General features: G+C 41.7%; 1 protein-coding gene across 19 annotated transcripts in view; it reads left to right on the top strand.

Annotated features, from left to right (window-relative positions):
* The window catches only part of ubr5 (ubiquitin protein ligase E3 component n-recognin 5), a 146,735-nt gene that overhangs the window by 45,401 nt on the left and 78,130 nt on the right, over positions 1-23,204 (top strand). For 13 of the 19 annotated variants that reach the window (XM_033018958.1, XM_033018959.1, XM_033018970.1 and 10 more), the window contains 11 exons: positions 93-209; positions 307-417; positions 1,781-1,935; positions 3,442-3,559; positions 3,879-4,063; positions 5,125-5,234; positions 5,545-5,657; positions 6,087-6,230; positions 7,373-7,531; positions 16,486-16,597; positions 21,028-21,182. In XM_033018958.1, coding sequence (XP_032874849.1) covers positions 93-209; positions 307-417; positions 1,781-1,935; positions 3,442-3,559; positions 3,879-4,063; positions 5,125-5,234; positions 5,545-5,657; positions 6,087-6,230; positions 7,373-7,531; positions 16,486-16,597; positions 21,028-21,182 — 1,479 coding nt within the window. The remainder of the gene's footprint in view (positions 1-92; positions 210-306; positions 418-1,780; positions 1,936-3,441; positions 3,560-3,878; positions 4,064-5,124; positions 5,235-5,544; positions 5,658-6,086; positions 6,231-7,372; positions 7,532-16,485; positions 16,598-21,027; positions 21,183-23,204) is intronic. The other 6 variants (XM_033018976.1, XM_033018975.1, XM_033018974.1 and 3 more) reach the window with 1 other exon arrangement.

Below are 23,204 nucleotides of genomic sequence, written 5' to 3'. Positions count from 1 at the left end.
AAACTTGTAACAAGTAGACCATGATGACATTTTCTAAAACCAATGGACTATATAGAAGACTAGTTACTAATTTACCAAACTTTCTTCCCTAGGATGGTACTAAATTTGGAGCTATTGGAGCTCTGTATTCTGAACTTGTAGCTGTAAGCAATAAAGGTGAATTATATCAATGGAAATGGAATGAATCTGAACCCTATAGAAATACGCAGGTATGGAATTCAAATTTGTTTTAGCTTAGCTCTGATTCTTGCATAATTGAATATCAATGTTCATGATAACTGAATTGTTAAATCTTCATTCATAAAGAATCCTTCAGTGCACCATCCTCGAGCTACACAGTTAAGTTTAACCAATGAGAAAATTGTCCTTCTGGCTGCCAATAGCATTAGAGCTACAGTTACTACAGAGAACAGCAAAGTGAGTATAATTAAAACATTTTTGAATTGCACTGCTACCTATTTTATTTGCCTTCTTCAGATTCCTCCCTTGTGTGTGTTATCCAGTGCAGCATACTAGTAAGGTTTTTGTGCTGAGGTGCTCCAGTATGTATTTTATTTCCACATTGTACTTGGTTTGATTAGAGGGGAAAAAAATGTATATTGACCAATGAGATAACTGCTTCTGGTGAAACTCTTGTAGTGGTTAGATCTCAATAGTATCAATTATTCCTGTCGCATTTAACTAGATCGCATGAAAGTTTTCAAAGATTATGGAATATATCCACTTTCATTGATGATACAAGACAGTGAGATGTGAGAAAGATGCAGAGGGGCTTCAGGGGAGGGAGAACAGAATCCCTTGCACTAACTCCTTTCAAACTCCATTTAATAAAAGTAAGCCCATGAATGGCTACATGAGGGGACATGAGAAAACTTTTAAAAGTACAATGTGGAGATCGCAAGGGGTTAGTGTTCAGAGATCCGGCTGCCTTTGTACTCAAACCATTGATAATTAATATTGTGTAAGAAGGAACTGCAGATGCTGGTTTAAACCAAAGATAGACACAAAGCTGGAGTAACTCAGCGGGACAGGAAGCATCTCTGGAGAGAAGGAATGGGTGACGTTTCGGGTCAAGACCCTTCTTCGAAACGTCACCCATTCCTTCTCTTCAGAGATGCTGTCTTTCCCGCTGAGTTACTCCAGTTTTTTGTGTCCATCTTCGATAATTAATATAGATTCAGTAAGCGATTATGAAAGCAAAAAGGTACCAGTTAACATAACACTTGTATTTAGTATGAATTAACTCCAAAGGAGTTATGCTCAACCGCTTTAGATTCAGATTCAGATTCAACTTTAATTGTCATTGTCAGTGTACAGTACAGAGACAACGAAATGCAGTATGAACTTCACATTCAAATGGAGTTGAGTATAAGAGTTAAGAGCTCAATGTCAGTTGATTTGCGAACTGGTGAGACCACATCTGCAAGGTTGTGTGCAGATCTAATTTTCCAATGTAAGGAAGGATAAATTTGTAATGGAGGGAAGCAGATCACGAGCTCAGAAGGATTGTGAAGGGGGTAATCATTGAAAGTTTGCATGGTGTTGGACAAGGTAAGTGCAGTAGTGAAGTTTTCCTTGACTGGTATCGGGAGTCTCAGGATAAGGGATTGACCATTTAGATTGTTTGTGTTCTGATATATTGTGATGAATAACTTCATATGCTGCAATTTTAGAAATCGACCAAATCATCTGATTATGCTACATGGTTCATAAATCTGGGGCAGGTAATTGAATATTTGTCTTGGTGTGATTGCAAAATGTTCTTTACCTTTGTCCTTAGGTTGCCACTTGGGTGGATGAAACATTATGTTCTGTCGCTTCTAAACTGGAGCACAGTGCCCAGATTTTCCCTGAGTTGCAAGGAGAAAAGATTGTATCTTTGTATTGTTGTGCCCTATATACCTGTGTCCAGCTAGAAAATGGCCTATTTTGGTGGTAAGTGTTGAATGCATTTGTTAATGTTGGTACATTGACAACTTAATCAAAGTATTTTGTTGGGGTTGGTGAACCAGCTTTTCTTTAATTGTTCCAAATCACTGGAATGAAATTTCAGCAGTCTATACTGAAGGAATTGAACCAACAGCTTCAAATAAAATACTTCTGCTCCATGGTTTTTATGGCTAATTTGTACTTTTCTAAAACACAAGATAAAACTAAGATGAATAAATGAGCTTTAATGTGCAGTCATTTCAGAGTTTCAAGAGTAAGTTCCAAATTTGTTTTGGCATTTAATTTAAATTCATTCCATGTTTGACTTCCACATCTAAAGGTTTGTCATTCAGTGTGCAATAATACTAGTTGCTATCAGTCCTAAACTTGGCTTTTGAGAATAACTTTACAAGATACAAACAGAAAATACTGGAAACGCTCGCAGATCAGGCTACTTCTCTGGAAAGAGAAACAGTTAATATTTCAAGTCAAAGACTCACTCAGAACTGAGAAATAAAAATAAGTTGGTTTTAAATTGCAGAGAGTGAATGGGAGAACTTGATGGGACAAAGCAAATATTTCTGATAGGGTGCAGCCTAGTCAACTAATTCCTAGATAAGGTCAAGCCAGTTAAAGTTGTTGAACCAGTTTTACTATCTGCACTGCGAGCTGTTTGGTCAGCATTCATGATAACTTAAATTTATGAGTCCTTGGAACCATCATCTCCAGGGACCTTAAATGGGAGGCCATCATCGACTCCACGATCAAAAAGGCCAAACAGAGGATATACTTCCTGCGGCAACCGAGAAAACACAATCATCAGTCCAGTTTTATACTGCCTCACCTTCTCCATCATGGTCTGGTTTGGCTCAGCCACCAAGCACGACATCCGGAGGCTGCAGTGCATCATTCATTCAGCCGAGAACATTGTTGCATTGTTGGCTTTAACCCCCCCCCCCCCCCCCCATATCGACGAATGTACACTTCAAGGGCCAGGAAGCGAGTGGGTAAGATTGTCCCTGACCCCTCTCACCCTGACCACAAACTCTTTGAAGCACTTCCCTCTGGAAGGCGACTCTGGACTGTCAAAGCCGCCACAGCCAGACACAAAAAAAATGATTTTTTCCCATGAGCAGTAGCTCTACTCAACAACCAAAAGTCTGTAGCCTCCTTTACCTCTGGTATTTTATTTCATTCTTCACATGTTTAAATTATAATGTTTTATTCTTAATTGTTTACTGTATATCGTGTTCCTTGCGAGCAAAGCACCAAGGCAAATTCCTTGCATCTATGCATACTTGGCTAATACAAAAAAATAGTCAATTATTCTATTCAATTATTTAACTATGAGCTTTATTTTACTCTAGGGATACTTTATTTTCTGTTGATAAGCCTTCTGTTCAGATTAATCTTGTGTAATTAGTGATTTAAATTTGCTCATTAGCTGCAGCTTTTTAAAATATGTTTTCAAGTTCACTAATGCTATTTAATTTTGTTTGACATTCTCTTCAGGGGAGTAGTGCCTTTCAGTCAAAGAAAAAAGATGCTTGAGAAGGCCAGAGCCAAAAACAAGAAGCCAAAATCTAATGCAGGCATTTCCTCAATGCCAAACATAACAGTTGGAACGCAGGTAAGCAAAATCTTTGTGCCTTTTGAATAATTCTGTTTCCTTAATAATCTACAATGTTGCAAAGTGAGCCTCTATTATGTTTGCCTTTTTTTTAAAGTATGAAGTAACTTTTGAAATAACTTTATTGCGGGAAGTAGGGAAAAGACCTGACACAGAATAAATGTGTCCAGTGCGTTTGTATAGTCAAATTTGCATTCAATTAAAGGGAATCATTTTATGATGCATTTTTACATCATGTCTATTATCTTGTGTTGTTTTGTACGGAATAGTTGAATCTAGGTTGAAAGCATAGTCAAAAAATATAATTTTATTCCATTAGGTGTGTTTGAGAAATAACCCACTCTACCATGCTGGAGCAGTAGCCTTTTCCATTAGTGCTGGCATTCCAAAAGTTGGCGTACTGATGGAATCAGTTTGGAATATGAATGACAGCTGTCGATTCCAGCTCCGATCTCCAGAAAGTTTGAAAAACTTAGAAAAATTGACCAAAAGTACTGAAAATAAGTAAGTCATTGACATAATGTCACAGCTTGTACCTGTATTTACTTCTTAAATATCATAGTGTCTTTAATTTGCGATCTCTAAATGAAGCAACTTAATACAAATCAACCTCTTGTAATACATTGTATAAGTTGACTGAAAATATTTGTCTACACTGTAGTTGTTACCAATTTTGTAATCTTGAATTATTTAATCAAAAATGTGAATGGTGTACTAACAATACAAGTGAGAAAAACATTTTTCACACAGAGTGGTGAATCTCTGGAACTCTCTGCCACAGAAGGTAGTTGAGGCCAGTTCATTGGCTATATTTAAGAGGGAGTTAGATGTGGTGGCCCTTGTGGCTAAAGGGATCAGGGGGAATGGAGAGAAGGCAGGTACAGGATACTGAGTTGGATGATCAGCCATGATCATATTGAATGGCCGTGCAGGCTCGAAGGGCCAAATGGCCTACTCCTGCACCTATTTTCTATGTTTGTGTGTGTGTGTGAGGGAGGGAAGGAGAGAGAGAGAGAGAGACAGAAAACTAGAAGAGAGGAGGAGCAGGACGAAGTGTGGCAGCTAATAGGTGAACACAGGCGGGAGGTGGTTTTATTAGTCATATGGTTCGACAAAAGCCAGAGATGTAAAAAGTGACAAAGGGATTGAACAGTTGCAAATTGTGAAGCCATAAGAAGGAATGTAGGGGGACTGGAGAAATGGGTGTGAGACCAGGTGGGACACTGGGGACGTGGGGTGAAGAATAAGGGGAGGGGGTTGTTGGTAGAAGTTGCCAGAAATTGGAGAATTCAATGTTCCTACCATTGGGTTATAAGCTTCCCGAGCAGAAAATGAGAGGTGCTGTTCTTCCAGTTTGAGTATGACCTGCTCTGGCAATGGAGGAGGCCCAGGACAGAAAGATCGATATGTGAATGGGAAGAAGAGTTAAAATGGTTAACATCCATTCAGAACACAATTGCCAATGTGTTTTGAATGACTAAAAGTTGGTTGTGCGTGCTATAATTTCAAGGTGGAACATTCTGTATCGTTTGCTGAAATGATGCTCATTCACTTTTCTGGTACAGGACAGAAAGCAAACAAGAGCCAGTCAAGACTGAGATGGGGCCACCACCATCACCAGCTTCCACTTGCAGCGATGCATCCTCTATTGCTAGTAGTGCATCATTACCATATAGTAAGTATTCTAAAAGATTCTGCAATCTTTATTTTGAAGTTATTGAAATTATCAGATCTGGAGACATCAGTGAAAGAGCAGTGAAAGTGGATAGTATCTTGAAGAAAATCAGTAGCACAGGGTTAATTGAACTGGTTTTTCAAATAGCTGGTGCAAGCTAAATGGGTTGGATGCTTTCCAATTCTTGTTCGTTTGATTCTATCGTGCTTTTTAACTGTTTAGTATTAGAGAAATGATACAAAATAAGGTCTGGTCGATTTAATGTCATTTGTAACTTTTGGATCTTGATTTAACTACTTTTCTAATTCAGAACGTAGGCGATCCACTCCAGCACCCAAAGAGGAAGAAAAAGTGAATGAAGAGCAGTGGCCACTTAGGGAAGTGGTGTTTGTTGAAGATGTTAAAAATGTGCCAGTGGGGAAGGTATGTAACTCAAACATATTTGATGTCACAGACAGTACCAAATAGTGAATTCAATGAAACGTGTCCATGAACTAACCTGATTGAGGGGTGGGAAGGAAATGACTTCAAATGTACAATTTTATTTTTAAAAAGCAATGTTTCATAGATAAAATGACAGACCCCTTGTTGTTAACCGTAACTTTCTGAAGCAAAGTAAATGGATGGACAAATTGCAAACGTTGCATATTAAACTTGCAGAAGTCTTTAAATGGAACAATATTAAATTAACAGCAAGATGGAATAATACTAAATCAACAACAAGATTTGGAGATTTGCAACTTCCACAACTCTAAACCTGCTAACCGCTTTGTACATGAAGAAAGCAAGTTTCTATCAGCAAGATCTGGTTCTTATGTGAATGCAGTAAAATCCTCTTTTAATTTCTCCAAGGTATTGAAAGTGGATGGTGCTTATGTTGCTGTGAAATTCCCTGGGACTTCTAGCAATGTCAGTAATCAGACTTGTACTAGTGGAGATACTGATCCAACTTCCCTCCTGCAAGACTGTAGGCTACTTCGAATTGATGAACTGCAAGTAAGCATTTAAAAACTTTTTTTATTCAAGAATAACTACGTTTATGTTGACTCACTACGTTGTGTAATAGGTGAGAGTTCTTTGTGGCAATTTTAAACATAAAACATTAGCTACGATTTTTAAAGCTCAATATAATGAATTTCAGTTAGAATTTGATAAATTTGGTTATCGTTAGCAGTTCAGACAATCAAAATGAATCAGTAAACACCTGGTGCTATGCTGGGGAGGGGGAAGGGGGAATACGCTGACATTTTTAATTTGGAATAGGTTGGAAGTTCTGCCTGTTCTTTCATTGCTCCTTATCCTTTCCCATCCATTATTGCAAATTGCCTGAGCTACTGCTGTTGTGGTTCTCCACACTTGTACATTTGATGAAACTATCAGGCTTTTTGTCATCAAAATGGCCTGGTGCTAAGATCTTTGTATGAAAATATGCAAATTGACTTTCAACTGTATATATTCTTGATGAGGAACTTGCACCATAAAAATAAAGAGAATTGTCACACTTTTTAGATATAGAGCTAACATTATTAATTTTCCATTTTAAAACCTTTTATTACAATGAAATTAGTATAAAGTTAGGTCTTGGTTTATTCCACTGTTGGATGTGACATCATATAGCTTTATCAGTTTAATTTTAAAGAAAACATGCACATGTAAGGCATGTTTCCTGTTCAAATGAGAATTTTGTTTCTCATACTAACTCGGATGTGAAACATGATTTTTGTGTTTGAGTTTTGACTCCTGTATTTTTTTAAATCAAAATTTAAGCTTGTAAGTCATCTCACCAAAACTATGTATCAGCTCAAACGAGTCTGGCTTGGAGAACACATTGGGGTTGATTTACCTGAGCATTGTGGTATGCTAAAGGAATGGTTCGCTTCCTCTTAGTTTAGCGTGTGTTTTTGGTTCTAAATGTGCCACATGGAATTTTCATGCCATTCAATTGGTCATCAGCACCAAGTGCAAGTTGTGCTTATATATACTAGGCATCAACATTTGTTGAGCACTAATTGAGCTGTATATAGTAACATTTAAACATCACCACACCAGTTTTGGTTTTATTTTCCTAGCAAATGTTGCTAGCACTTAGGAAATCTTGAGCCTTTGTGACAATTAGAGTATTTTTGTTTTACTCCCAGCACTATTATTGGTACCAATGGGTTCTCCAATGGGAATCCTCCCTATCTAACGTGTTTGGAAAACGAGGAACAACGGAAGGCTGCCAACCAGGTCAGACTGCACGTGAGGTATTCTGTGCCCACCCAGCAGTACCCTCACACCCGAATCTGCAGACAGAGGTGATTAGACCTTGCTTTGGCAGATAATTAGTGCATGTGGTGGTTCCCATTTCCATAAGAAATTGGAATACCCGATCCAGTAGTTTCTTTGACATGTTGATACTTGACTGTCTGTGATGCTAGATTGATTCTTTAGGAATAGCTTAATGACAGTATGTCATACTTTTTGGTGTACTTGAAAGAAGGCATGCCAGGATCATTATAATCAGGAGGGCACACCCATAAATCTAATTTGGGGGAATTATTGTAACAATGGGGCAAAGTTTACAAGGCATTTTCTTGATGGGCTTTCGAGTTAACATAGAACCAGATGTAGTAGAACCAGTCTGCTTTGTCATGTTAAGCTACCTTACAGATAGAAATGACGCAATCAGTGTGGGTCTTGGTGGGCTTCTGCCACATAATTTGGAGGTTATTGCAGTCCCACATGTAGGGGGAGTCATGCCGTGGAATGAAAAAAAAGCCACTTTTGTATCCCATGTTAAACGGCTTAGTTTTAGTTTAGTTTATTATTGTCACGTGTACCAAGGTAAAGTGAAAAGGTTTTGCTTGCGTGCTATCCAATCAGTAAAAAGACTATACATGATTACAATCAAGCCGTCCACAGTGTACAGATAAAGAATAAAGGGTACAGCATTTAGTGCAAGATAAAATCCAATTAAGGATAGTTCAAAGGTCTCCAATAAAATGTGACGAGGCTCTGGGCTGATTTCACCATTTGTTTGCAGATGTATTTTTCCCTTTTAGCAAAGGTCAACAATTCTACACCACTTTTGGATATTCTTTGATGTGAGGTGTTAGAATTTACTTGCATTATTATCTGCTCATGTCACTGGCTCCGGCACCTGTCATATTAGGCAGCTGGAGCTGCTCAGTTATTAACAAGTCATGAAATTTGAGTGGTGTGAGCACATTGATAACTTAAGTGTTTTTTTTCCCCCATCGTTTCAAGTTTAAAACTATTTGCAATGGTGCATGAAAATGCATCCTATTCTAATTTATAGAGTGTAACAACACAGAAATGGGCTACTTGGTGATTAATTCTGAACTAATTTAATCTACATAAATACTTGAAGGGCACCAAACCAAAAGGTTCCCTGTTTTCCAGAGATGCTGAGTTACTCGAGTGCTTTGTGTCTTTGTAAACCAACACCCGCAGTCCCTTGCTTTTACTAATGACATGGTCTTCACAATCTTGAATAGTACATTTTATGCAGGACTATCTAACTTCTTTGGAGAAACATTATATCCTCTTACTAAGAAGTGTAAATTCTAATAAATCTTGGTGTAGAACTTAATCTGATGGTCCATTTATTTCTTGTTGTGGCTTGTAAACATGCCAACACATAATTTGTCATTATTTCCACCACCTTCCATGTGATTCCACCTCCAGTTATATCTTCCCATCCCAACGATTTTTGCCTGCCTCAGAAACGGGAACTCTGCAACTCCTTGGTTCACTCATTTGTTCCCATCCAATGAGATATGAGATAATTACAAGCAGTTGAATAAGGGGTGGGAATCAATAAGCTTTGGCTTCTTCCTGCTCCTTTTTGGACACATATGATTTCATTTATTTATAGATATTGTTTATGACACTTTATAAATATTTTTGTTTTGTTTTTTGTATGCTGTTTCACACTTGCTTTTTATTCTTTTATTCTGTCCGAAATAAATAACTAAAACAAAAACAAACAAAATAAACCGCCCCTCCCTACAAGCTTTCCCATGCAACGGCAGGGGATGTAACACGTCCCTACACCTCCCTCACATCCATCCAGGGACCCCAGCAGTCTTTCTAGGTGAGACAGATTTGCGTGCACCTCCCCTATTGCATCAAGTATTCCCCATGTGGTCTCCCTTACATCAGTGAAACCAAGCCTAGACTTTTAAGCATTAGACATGAAATGTGCTATAACATGAGTTTTGCTGTGGACCTCAACGTATCCTTCTAAACCAATTTACATGTATATTGTGTCTTTTGCCCTCCAACTATTTGATCATATTGTTCCTTTTTTACACAATTTTCTGTTTCAGGCATAGTCTCAGTTGTAAAAATCTACCAAATGATCCTAATAAGTTGTTTTGCTAGGTGCATTCTCTTTTTGTGGTCACATTTCCACATTTGTGGTCTCTGGCAAAGTTTTCTTAAAGAACTTTGAAAACATGAAGTTTGCATACATTCTAACCCTTTCAAGTATTTCTTCAAGACCTCTCATTGAGATCTCTCAATGAAACTTCCTTGCCTAATTTGTCTTCTAATGGTTTGTTACATCTGCTTCTGTGATCCTGCTATCCATATATGTTATGAAGTGGGGGAAATAGTGCAGTTTACCCGCATTAAAGCTTGTTTACACATTGAAGTCTACCCGTGCTCTTATATAGATTTTTTTTAATACGTTAAGAATTTTATAACTTTATTAGAATATTTATATATATTTATATATATGTTTTTGTGTGTGTGTTTTTATGTTTTTGTATGTATGTTTTTATACACACACACACACACACACACACACACACACACACACACACACACACACACACACACACACACACTCTTATACACATACTTATACAAACACACACACACATTTTTACATTTATACACATTTATATATATCCCTTGAACTATTGCCACACTTGCTAATGCTTGTTTTGTGCATATGTAAATTACTAGACAAATTACACAATTGGACCACGTGGATTTGTGAGTGATCAAACCACAAGTTAAATGCTAAATTGGGTGCAGGGCCAACTTTGAAGGTATGAGACAGGAACTTGCTCAAGTTGATTGGAGTAGGTTGTTTGAAGGAAATGGAATGTCAGGAAAGTGGGATGTTTTTAAAAGTGTGCTGACAAGAGTTCAGGACATGCACGTCCCTGATAGAATGAAGAGCAACGCAGGCAAACAAGGAAGTGCCGATGATGAGGGAAATTGAGGCTTTGGTCAAGAGTTAAAAGGTAGCATGGGACAGATATCAGTAGCTGGAGGAGTTTCGGAAATAAAGGAGCAAGCTAAAAAAGCAAATCAGAAGAGCAAAAAGGGGACAGGAGATAACTCTGGCAGATAGCATTAAGGATAATCCCACAAGATTTTATAAGTAAGTAAAGGGAAAAAATGGTAACCAGAGAGAGAGAGTGGAACCCCTTAGGAATCAAAGCGTCTGCGTGGAGCCACAGGAGATGGGCAAGATCCTCAATTAGTATTTCTCCTTTGTTTTTACTGTGGAGAAAAACAGAAGGAACGAGGAACTTGGGGCAGTCACTGGAAGTGTCTTGGGAGCAGTCAGTATTACGGTGCTGAAGGTCCTGAAGCGTATGAAGGTAGACAATATTCCCGGGCCTGATCAGATCCATCTGAGGACACTGGAAAGCTAAAGAGGAAATTGCAGGAGCCCTGACAGATTTCTGAGTCGTCATTAAATACAGGCGAGGTGCCGGACGACTGGAAGGCGACAAATGTGCCTCTATTCAAGGGCTGCAGGGAAAAGGCTGAGAACTACGGACCACATCTGTGATCGGAAAGTTACTTGAAATTATTCTGAGGGAAGAGATATATGTGTATTTAGATGGGCAATGGCTGATTAGGGATAGTCAGTATGGTTTTGTACATGGGTAGTAGGTCTCATGAATCTGAGTTTTTTGATGTGACCAAAAAGGTTGAAGTAGGCAGAACTGTAGACTTTGTATATATGGATTTCAGCAAGTCATTTGACAAGGTTCTGCATGGTAGGCTGGTCTGTAAGGTTAGATCCCATGGGATCCAAGGAGAGTGGAATAGATAGAAAATGCTGAATGGGTAGAAAATCGGCTTCATGGAAGGAAGTGTCGATCAAGTGTCGATCGCCTGGATTGGGGTCGGAGAGGAATTTCCCGGATTTTTTTCCCGAATTGGACCTGGGTTTTTATCCGGTTTTTTGCCTCTCCCAGGAGATCACGAGGTTTTTGGGGTGGAGAGGGGTGATAGCGGTATAAAGGGGAGGGTAGTGTCTTGTGTTCTGTGTCTTGTGTCTACTGTTTGTGGGTAAGTGTGTCTGTTTAGTGTTCAGCCATGAGCGAATGGCGGTGCGGGCTCGACGGACCTGGTGGTCTACTCTCGCACCTACTTTCTATGTTTCTATGTTTCTATGAAGCAGAGGGTGATGGTGTAAGGTTGCTTTTCATACTGGAGACCTGTGACTAGTGGTTTGCCTCGGGGTTCAGTGCTCACACATTGCTGTTTGTTATATCAATGATTTGGTTGAGAGCATACATGGCATGATTAGCAAGTTTGCAGATGACACAAAACTGGGTGGTTTTATAGATAGTGAAGGTTGTCAAAAATTACAGCATGAGCTTGATTGGTTGGGCAGGTGGGCTGAGGAATCGCTGATGGAATTCAATGCTGAGAGATGTGAGATGTTGCATTTAGGGATGACGAACATGAGCAGTACCTACACGGTGAATGGTAGTGTTCTGAGGAGTGTTGTAGAGCAGAAAGATCTAGGTGTGCAGGTACAGGTAGATGCAGTGCCCTCCATAATGTTTGGGGCAAAGACCCATCATTTATTTATTTGCCTCTGTACTCCACAATTTGAGATTTGTAATAGAAAAAAACCACATGTGGTTAAAGTGCACATCGTCAGATTTTATTAAAGGTCATTTTTGTACATTTTGGTTTTACCATGTAGAAATTACAGCTGTGTTTATACATAGTCCCCCCATTTCAGGGCACCATAATGTTTGGGGCACATGGCTCCACAGTGTTTGTAATTGCTCAGGTGTGTTTAAATGCCTCCTTAATGCAGGTATAAGAGAGCTCTCAGCACCTAGTCTTTCCTCCTGTCTTTCCATCACCTTTGGAAACTTTTATTGCTGTTTATCAACATGAGGACCAAAGTTGTGCCAATGAAAGTCAAAGAAGCCATTATGAGTGAGAAACAAGAATAATACTGTTAGAGACATCAGCCAAACCTTAGGCTTACCAAAATCATCTGTTTGGAACATCATTAAGAAGAGAGCACTGGTGAGCTCACTAATCGCAAAGGGACTGTCAGGCCAAGAAAGACTCTCTCTATAATGAAGAAAAATCCTCACCTGTCCGACAGATCAGAAACACTCTTCAGGTGAGGATTTATCAATGCCCACTGTCTGCAGAAAACTTTATGAACAGAAATACAGAGGCTATACTGCAAGATGCAAACCAATGGTTAGCTGCAAAAATAGGATGGCCAGGTTACAGTTTGCCAAGAAGTACTTGGAAGAGCAACGACAGTTCTGGAAAAAGGTCTTGTGGACAGATGAGACGAAGATTAACTTATATCAAAGTATGGAGGAGAGAAGGAACTGGCCAAGATCCAAAGCATACCACCTCATTTGTGAAACACGGTGGTGGGGGTGTTATGGCCTGGGCATGTTTGGCTGAGGAAGGTACTGGCTCACTTATCTTCATTGATGATACAACTGCTGATGGTAGTAGCATAATTATATTCTGAAGCGTATAGACACATCCTATCTGCTCGTTCAAACAAATGCCTCAAAACTCATTGGCCGGCGGTTCATTCTACAGCAAGACAATGATCCCAAACATACTGCTAAAGCAACAAAGGAGTTTTTCAAAGCTGAAAAATGGTCAATTCTTGAGTGGCCAAGTCAATCACCCGATCTGAACCCAATTGAGCATGCCTTTTATATGCTGAAGAGAAAACTGAAGGGGACTGGTCCCCAAAACAAGCATAAGCTAAAGATGGCTGCAATACAGGCCTTGCAGAGCATCACCAGAGAAGACACCCAGCAACTGGTGATGTCCATGAATCGCAGACTTCAAGCAGTCATCGCATGCAAAGGATATGCAACAAAATAATAAACATGACTACTTTCATTGACATGACATTGCTGTGTCCCAAACATTATGGTGCCCTGAAATTGGGGGACTATGTATAAACACTGCTGTAATTTCTACATGGTGAAACCAAAATGTATAAAAATGTCCTTTATTAAAATCTGACAATGTGCACTTTAACCACATGTGATTTTGTTTCTATTACAAATCTCGAATTGTGGAGTACAGAGGCAAATAAATAATTGCTGGGTCTTTGTTCCAAACATTATGGTGGGCAGTGGAGGTAAGGTTTTTGGCAACAAGCGAGTTCGGTATTCCGAATAGCGGGGGGGGGGGGGGGGAGGAGAGAGACCCGCAAGCACTGCCGAACCGCCACTCACCTCCCCCACCCTCTGACTCGAGATGTCCAGACCGATGGGACACCGGCCCCCAGGCCCAGCGAGGGGAATCGCCTAAGTTTCAGGCTCAGCACCAGACCCACAACCTCCACGATGCAGACTCCCAACGGCACGTGGTCTGACTCTGCTGGGTCCTACTGCTCCACCCCTCCTACAGGGAAGCTCTAATGATTTGTCTTCCCCTTCCCCCTCTTTTAACTAGGTTACCCCGACCACACCCCACTCATACAATAGTCCTCAATCCCCCCTCCTCGCTGAACACCCATCATCCCCCAACTAGATCTCGTCTCGGCCTTTGTCCACTCCGCGGCTCTCCTCTGACCCCAAACGCCAACCTTGTCCTGTCTTCACCATCTCCCCCCCCGACCCGACCTCTCACTTTCTACGGAACTGTCTGTCCACAACAGAGGCAAAACCTTCGTTCCCCTCCGCCCCCATCTCAACGATTCACCACGTCATAGAGCTTTTCTTCCGTCGCCTCCGTACCTTTTTCTGTGGGAAGAAGTCCTCACCACCCAGTGATGACCCCTTCTCCCGTCACCAACGATCCCCCTCCTCTTAGACTCCCCAGAATGGCCTTCTACCCTCTCTAGACCTCTTTATTTCTAACTGTCGGCTTGACATCAACCGTCTCAACTTTTCCATTCCCCTCACCAACTCCAACCTCACCCCCTCTGAATGTACTGTCCTCCGCTCACTGCAGCAACCCTGACATAATCAAACCCGCCGACAAGGGAGGTGACGTGGTAGTCTAGTGCGCTGAGGCCAGGCGACAACTCTCAGACACCTCCTTCTACTTATCCTTGGACCATGATCCCACAGATGAGCACCAGGCCTTAATCTCAAACACCATTACTGATTTCATCACTTCAAGGTGTCTGCTTCCCACATCCTCCAACCTTATAGTTTCCCAGCCCCGCACAGCTTGCTTTTACCTTCTCCCCAAAATCCACAAACACAACTGCTCTGGCAGACCCATTGTTTCTGCCTGCTCCTGTCCCACAGAAATGAATTCCACATACCTGGACTCCATCCTATCCCCCCTGGTCCAATCTCTCCCAACCTACAGTGCCCTCCATAATGTTTGGAACAAAGACCCATAATTTATTTATTTGCCTCTGTACTCCACAGTTTGAGATTTGTAATTAAAAAAAAAATCACATGTGGCTAAAGTGCACATTGTCAGATTTTATTGAAGGGTATTTTTATACATTTTGGTTTCATATCATGTAGAAATTACATTTCTACATGATGGTCCTCGCCCTTAATGATTTATCCATTGACTCCTCCCACTTCCTCCAAGTCCAAGGCATAGCTATGGGCCCCAGCTATGCCTGCCTCTTTGTATGGTACATTGAACAATCCCTGTTCCAGGCGTACTGGCCCTATCATCAAACTCTATCTCCGTTACATAGATGACTGCATCAGTGCTACCTCCTGCACCCATGCAGAACACATGGACTTCATCAACTTCACCACCAATTTTCAACTGCAGAAGATGCGACACCGGTCGCTATACCTCCTCCCTTGACTCTGACTAGGGACCCCGACTGTCCTTTCAGGTTAGGCAGAGGTTCACTTTCACCTCCTCCTCCAGCCTCATCTACTGTATCCATTGTTCAAGATGTGGGCACTTATACATCAGCGAGACCAAACGCAGACTGGACGATTGGTACGTGGAACACCTTCCTGATCTCCCGGTTGCTGGACACTTTAATTCTCTTTCCCATTCCTACACACACCTTTCTGTCCTATGTCTCCTCCATTGTCAGAGTGAGGCTAAACGCAAATTGGAGGAACAGCATCTCATATTTCGCTTGGGCAGTTTACAGCCCAGTGGTATGCGAGATTAAATAGGAATCTGAGGGGTGTATGGAACGAGCTGCTGGAGGAGGTAGTTGAGGCAGGTACTATCGCAACGTTGAATAAACATTTAGACAGATACATGGATAGGGCAGGTTTAGAAAGATATTGGCCAAACACAGGCAGATGGGACGAGTGCAGATAAGGGTGTGTTTATCAGTATGGACGTTGGGTCAAAGGGCCTGTTTCCACGTTTTATGACTAACTTTATAACTGAAAATCTTGAGCTAGCATCTATCAGCTCTAGTTATCTTTTTGTGTAATTATTTCAGTTTCCCTTCAGCCATTCACTGTTTGGCACCAACCTAGTCAATCCTCTTTTGATATTGCGAAGGAGAAGGCGATTAGGTGCCTTCCACAGGGTGATTGGACTGGGGCAAATACTTGACTCATTCTTCATTATCACACCATTTTAATCCCCCATTTGTCACTCTAAATGTTGTTGCCCTTCAACTAATTTAACATGACATAGTTTCCAACTTTTATTTCATGGTTGTTTTTTTGTGTCAGAATAGTATTCTGTTATTCCTTTTCCATCTATCCTCAGTATCCATTCGCCCAACTTGAAACCCATTTGCACTCTGCATTTGTACATGTGATAACCTTTCTGTTATCTGCACACCCACGTGTTATACTGGCAATGTTCATTTTCTTTGTACTCGTTTATTTATGTTTTAATTGGGAAACATTACCGTTCTCATAATTGTTTAACATTGATTTGTGCAGTTGTAGTGTACTGCAGGAAAGTAGATTGTAAATTATAGATATGAAATGATTACTTGGTTTATAATGAATTAATTGTAACCATGTAGAGTTTCTCTCATTGCAAATGATGATTGTTTTATATTTTGGTGCTTCTCTCTCTTTAGGTGGTGAAGACAGGTGGAACACCTAAGATTCCAGACTGTTTCCAACGCACTCCTAAAAAGCTTACAATCCCAGACAAAGCAGAGATCCTTGCAGTGAATGTGGATTCCAAGGGTGGGTACTTGTACATCACATATTTATAATAAAAACACTGCAGATTTATTTTAAATGTGTAATAATATAACTAAATTCCAGCAAGTGGCCACAAGTCAGGTCTTTGGTCTGATTGCTCACAAACCCAACAGGGGTAACACCAGAATCAAAAAGACTTTAATCAAACTATGCAAGACAAATTAGTAGTAACTAGTGTGGAAGGTTACATTTATTCCTCCTGTAATACATGATTTTTTATATTGGTCTGAAAATCCAACTTGAGAACATTTTCATTGCATAATGCTGCATTTAAAATGGAAAGAGGCCTTTGGAGAACTACAATAATAACAATTGGAAATGATTTGGTTCAATCTGAAGTAATTTAACCAAAACACACTTGTTATGTGATATATTGGCTTTGTTTCATTGGAAAATTACAATAAAAGTTATGATTGTAGATAAGCAATGGTCTTACCTTTGGGGCTACGGGGAGAGGGCAGGGATATGGACCTAGGTATGGTTAGTATAGTAAGACCTGAGTGATCTCCTGGACAAGTGTCGATCGCCTGGATTGGGGTCGGAGAGGAATTTCCCGGATTTTTTTCCCGAATTGGACCTGGGTTTTTATCCGTTTTTTTGCCTCCCCCAGGAGATCACGAGGTTCTTGGGGTGGAGAGGGGTGATAGCGGTATAAAGGGGAGGGTAGTGTCTTGTGTTCTGTGTCTTGTGTCTACTGTTTGTGGGTAAGTGTGTCTGTTTAGTGTTCAGCCATGAGCGAATGGCGGTGCGGGCTCGACGGACCTGGTGGTCTACTCTCGCACCTACTTTCTATGTTTCTACCTTACAAAATAAAATACCCTCAAAGGCACAAAATCTCGATATGAAAGTGGCCTTCAGTGACCAAAAAGACATAAACATGTTATTCCCGAGGAAAACACTTAATGTTGCCAAAATGTAGTCTAAGGATTGGTGAACACTTCAGACTTCAGAGTGCCATGGGATTGATACAAAAATGAAAAGTAGGCTGGGCTGCACAGTGGCGTAGTGGTAGAGCTGCTGCCTTACGGAGCCAGAGATCCATGTTCGATCCCGACTATGGGTGATGATTACGGAATTTGTACGTTCTCCCTGTGACCATGTGGGTTTCCCCCCACACTTCAAAGATGTACAGGTTTGTTGGTTAATTGGTTTCGGTAAAATTGTGAATTGTCCCTAATGTGTAGATAGTGTTAGTGTACAGGGCGATTGCTAGTCGGCGCGGACTCAGTTGGTAGAAGGGCCTGTTTCTGCGCTGTATCTCTAAAGTCTAAAAACTAAAGACAAAGTCTAGACTGAAAAAATATTTTGCTGAGGACCTATAAAACGAGCTGTGAACGCAGCTATTTACAATATACATCAATGATTTGGATGAAGGGATTCAAAGTAACATTAGCAAATTTGCAGATGACAAAGCTGGGTGGCAGTGTGAACTGTGAGGAGGATGCTATGAGAATGCAGGGACAGGTTGGGGGAGTGGGCAGATGCATGGCAAATGAAGTTTAATGTGGATAAATGTGAGGTTATCCACTTTGGTATCAAAAACAGGAAGGCAGATTACTATCTAAATGTCGTCAAGTTGGGAAAAGGGGAACTACAACGGGATCTGGGGTCCTTGTTCATCAGTATATGAAAGTAAGCATGCAGGTACAGCAGGCAGTGAAGAAAGCGAATGGCATGTTGCCTTCATAACAAGAGGAGTAGAGGAGCAAAGAGGTTCTTCTGCAGTTGTACAGAGCCCTAGTGAGACCACACCTGGAGTATTGTGTGCAGTTTTGGTCCCCTAATTTGAGGAAGGACATTCTTGCTATTGAGGGAGTGCAGCGTAGATTTGCAAGGGTAATTCCCAGGATGGCGGGACTGTCATATGCTGAGAGAATGGAGCTTGTACACTCTGGAGTTTAGATAGGGGTAAGCCATTTAGAACAGAGACGAGGAAACACTTTTTCTCATAGTTGTGAGTCTGTGGAATTTCCTGCCTCAGAGGGTGGTGGAGGCAGGTTCTCTGGATGCTTTCAAGAGAGCTAGATAGGGCTCTTAAAGATAGCGGAGTCAGGGGATATGGGGAGAAGGCAGGAACGGGGTACTGATTGGGGATGATCAGCCATGATCACATTGAATGGTGGTGCTGGCTCGAAGGGCCGAATGGCCTACTCCTGCACCTTTTGTCTATGTCTATTGAAAGGTCCAGAGGATTTGTAAGAGTGAAAAAATCAGCATGTAAGCATGTAAATCAGCATCATAAAACCATCTGGAAATAGTGGAAGACCACAACTGGAAGGGATTGGCAAGAAAATTGTGTTATTGTTTTGAAAAAAAGTTGCAGAAACTAATGGGATTGAAAGCAATGAATAGGGGTTAATGACCTTCATCCCAAGGTTTTGAGAGAGATATCTGTTAGCTAACATCCCAAGCTGCACTATTTAGTAAGGAGGAAGGAGATATGTGAATCAATTGTAGGAAAAATGTTGGAATCTGTTACTTTAAAAAATGGTAATAGAGCATATCCAAAGAACAAACAATTGGAATGGTCAGTGCTTTGTTACAAAAGGGAAATCATGACTAAAAAACATTGGTTGCAGATTTGATAATATGGAATGTTTGAATGTGGTAATTTTTGAACTTTTGCAATACTTTTGTTACTAAAGTCTGATCTTAACCACTTCCTGTTCTGTATATTAATTTTAGAAAAAACGCTGCCACTTACGGCTGTGATTTTTGGCCATCTTACTCAGTTCCCCTCCGCTGCGCAGGACAAGATGATTTTTCCCATCTATGAAAAATAGAAGAGTTATTAGTGTTTAAAAAATGTTGAGATTCTCTCTCCTGAAGGCCACTCCCCTTCCGGAGGGACTATAAAACCCGGAAGTGTTGAGTGCCTCAGTCAACACCTCATGGGGATCGAGAGGGTCATGTCTCTCAGTCAGAGCTGTGAATAACACTGAGCACATGTCCACTAAACTGTGAGTGGTTTTACTGACCTGACAGTGCCCTTAATGTGGTTTGGAAATGTTAAAGCTGTGTTGCCTTTGGTTTGGAAATGCTAAAGCTGTGTTGCTTTTGGTTTGGAAATGCTAAAGCTGTGTTGCCCAATTAAAGTTGCCGTGCCCAATTAAAGTTGCCGTACCTTCTATACAATTAAAAGTCTATTCTTGACCACTTCCTGTTTGCACTTTATATTGATTTTAGAAAAAACGCTACCACGTACGCTGTGATTTTTGGCCATCTTACAGAGTCCCCCTCCGCTCATCAGGTGCCGAGGATTTTTCCCATTGATGAAAAATAAAAGAGTTATTAGTGTTTAAAAGATGTTGAGATTCCCTCTCCTGTCAATCATGCCATGAAGGCCAGGCCCATTCTGGTAGGAGGGGGGAGGGACTATAAAAACTAGAAGTGTGGGTGTGGCTCAGTCTCTGCAAGATGGAGGAGGGAGAGGTCACGACTCGCTGTCTTTAGTGGCCTTGCACCCTGCTTGAAATGGAATGAAACTGCACTTGAATTTGGTGGCCTTGCACTCTGCTTGAAGTGGTAAGAAACTGCACTTGAATTTGGTGTCCTTGCACCCTGCTTCAAATGGGATTTCAAGGAATAGCCGTGAGTCAGCTGCCAGCCCACCAGCCGTGAGTGAGTCAGCTGCCAGCCCAAGAATCCATTCGGCCCACAAAGTCCATATTAGCCCTCTGGAAACTAGTCCCTTCAGCCCACAACACCCATCCTAGCATTCCAGAAAGCCCTCCCCCCCCACTGGCCACCAATATCGGAATTGGTGGAGAGGTGGAATATTGCGTTGGGGGACCTCCCATGTGACGCTGGGACCCAACGGGTCCCACTTAGTCCAGTATTTAATATATCTTGCTGATGATATGAAGATGTTGGCAGTGAAAGTCAGGAGAATGTAATGTGGTTTTATGGGTGCATAAAATGTTTAAGGGAATGAGTGAAGAAATGGCTGGTGAAATAACATATTATAGAAAAATGTGAAATTGTCCTGTTTGGTAGAAAAATAGAGCTGAGTTTTTTAAAATGGTGATTGAAACTGTTTGGAAGTTGAGTATTTTTCGCCAGAAGTGCTATCATTCTTGAACATTGCTCAAAAGGATGTATCTGTTTTCCAACCAGAATGACAAAAAATGAAATTATTTTTGCAGTTCTTCCTCTCCAAAACTAAAATAGCATGTTCCAATTCTTTTAAAGTGAAACCCTGCTCAGGTTTCAAGCAGTTGATATTGTATCCAATTCCTAGTAATAACTTCTGTTGGGTTATTTGAAAAAAATCTGCTCGGACACTTAAAAATGATCAAAATGAAAGCAAAGTTTATTGAACTAGTCTAAGGTTATAAATTGTTCTAATTATATTAAATCGATTAATGTAATTGTTGTTATTTTTTAATTAATTAAACTGCTATGATCACCAGGAGTTCATACTGTGCTGAAGACAGGGAGCTGGGTACGCTACTGTATCTTTGACCTCGCTACGGGTAAAGCTGAGCAGGAGCACAACTTTCCAACAAGCAGTGTTGCTTTTCTTGGACAGAATGAACGCAATGTCGCGATCTATACAGCTGGGCAGGTAAGTAATATTATTTTATATTTGGCTATCTCTGCATTATAATCCAGTATGAATATTACTACAGGTGCACAACCTTTTATCCGAAAGCCTTGGGACCAGCCACTTTTCGTAATTCAGAATTTGTCGGTCTTCGGAATGGAATTTTTTTAGCGTAGATTTTAATGGCTGGCTCAGTGGTAGAGTGCTCGGCTCATATCCGCAAGGTCGCGAGTTTGCGCCTTGATCCTGGCAGTTACTCGATCGCTAGTTTGAGTCTTCAATGTAGTTTTTTCTTGCAGAATAAATGTTTGTATGAAATGCAGTGTAGGAGAGGTGTACTGACTGTGTGGGCAGAACTTTGGAAGTGATTGCCCACCAGTCTAAAAAGCCGCTGTGTCTCCCTGTCCCTGGGATAGCAGGGGGCGATCAAACAGCACAATACCCCCCTCCCCCTCCAACTCCGGAGGAATCCGCTCCCCGATGGGCCGCTACGGCGACAAGTGGCAGTTTGCCCACAGCCCGAGCTGCGCCCCCTCATCCGCCACCCCAAGAACAAGACGTACCTTGCACACCATCAGCTTCTGCCCCTACGTGTTCCTCTGGAGTTGGAGCGGGGCTGGGCTGGAGTTGCTGCTGGCTGTGGGTCTCTGGGATCTCCGTGCTTGCAGTGGGCCTGGGGTCGGTGGGCGCTGTGGACCTACGGAGCTGCGGACCTACCTCCGTGGAGCTAGCCAGCTTCGGAGCGTGGAGAGCTGCGGCGGCGCGCTGCTGCGACCCGACTCCGGTGGATGGTGACACCGGGAGCTCGCGGGTCCCCGGTGGGAGACTGCTTTGCGGGGCACCGGCAACGGCGACTTCTCCCGCCCGAATTACGGGGTTGAAAGTGACCTGGAGCGGGGCCTTACAACGCCCGGCGCGGTTGTAAATTGCCGCGGACTTGCTAGCGCCCGCCGGGGGCTTTGACCTCGACTTTGGGAGAGGAATGGAGAGCAGGGGAGAGACAAGTCTTTGCCTTCCATCACAGCGAGGAGGAGACTCACTGTGATGGATGTTTATGTGAATTGAATTGTGTTGGTGTGTGTCTTGGTTCTTTTTTTGTATGGCTGCAGGTTATTATTGTATTGTATTGGTGTCCCGTTGGTCCTGACGTCTCCGGCCACCCCCCTGGACTGGAGCTGAAGGGAAGACAGTGCAAAGCCCCCGCGCCGGTGCAATGGGCGGGGAGCTGGAGAGGGGAGGGAAGGGGTCACATACATGGCCGGGAAGCAGAGGGGCGTAGGTGGGGTGAAACTGAAGGGAGCGACAATCTGCACTGTGTATCGTGAGTCTACCGTGGGAACCTTTAAACTCAGCGGGCAGGCAGCAGCATATTGTCAATTATTAACCCTCCCGCGCAATATACCCTCACCTTCTCTTTTATGAATGGGGATTTAGTACCCCTTTCTTCGAGGACCGAGCGGAGGTTCCGCTGTCACTTCTGCGGGCCGCCCTCGGTGAACGTTTTCAAGGACCTTTCTTCAAGGACCGAAAAAATGTCCGCTATTCGGAGGTTTTCGTTATTTGGATCTTCGGATAAAAGGTTGTGCACCTGTATTGAGATTAATGGGTGTTACTAGAATCAGTGGAGCCAAATTCTGTAAGTGGATTTTCAGTTCAGTTTGGTTTATCGTCAAGTGTTCTTAGGTACAGTGAAAAGTTTTTGTTGTGTGTTAACTAGTTAGCGGAAAGACAACACATGATTACAATCGAGCAATTCACAGTGTACAGGTACATGTGGGAATAACGTTTAATGCAAGATAAAGCCAGTAAAGTCCGATCAAAGATAGTCTGAGGGTCACCAGTGAGGTCCATAGTAGTTTAGGACTGCTCTCTAGTTGGATGGTTCAGTTGCTTGATAACAGGTGATAATTTGGAGGTGTGCGTTTTCACACTTCTACACCTTTTGCCCGTTGGGAGAGGGGAGAAGAGGGAGCGGCTATGGTGCGACTCGTCATTGATTATGCTGGTAGCCTTGCCGAGGTAGCGTGAGGTATAAATGGAGTC

This window comes from Amblyraja radiata, chromosome 4 (assembly GCF_010909765.2).
Source record: "Amblyraja radiata isolate CabotCenter1 chromosome 4, sAmbRad1.1.pri, whole genome shotgun sequence".
In the NCBI taxonomy this organism is placed as follows: domain Eukaryota; kingdom Metazoa; phylum Chordata; class Chondrichthyes; order Rajiformes; family Rajidae; genus Amblyraja; species Amblyraja radiata.
The sequence above is the reverse complement of the archived record's forward strand: the minus strand, read 5'-3'. Positions and strand labels throughout refer to the sequence as shown.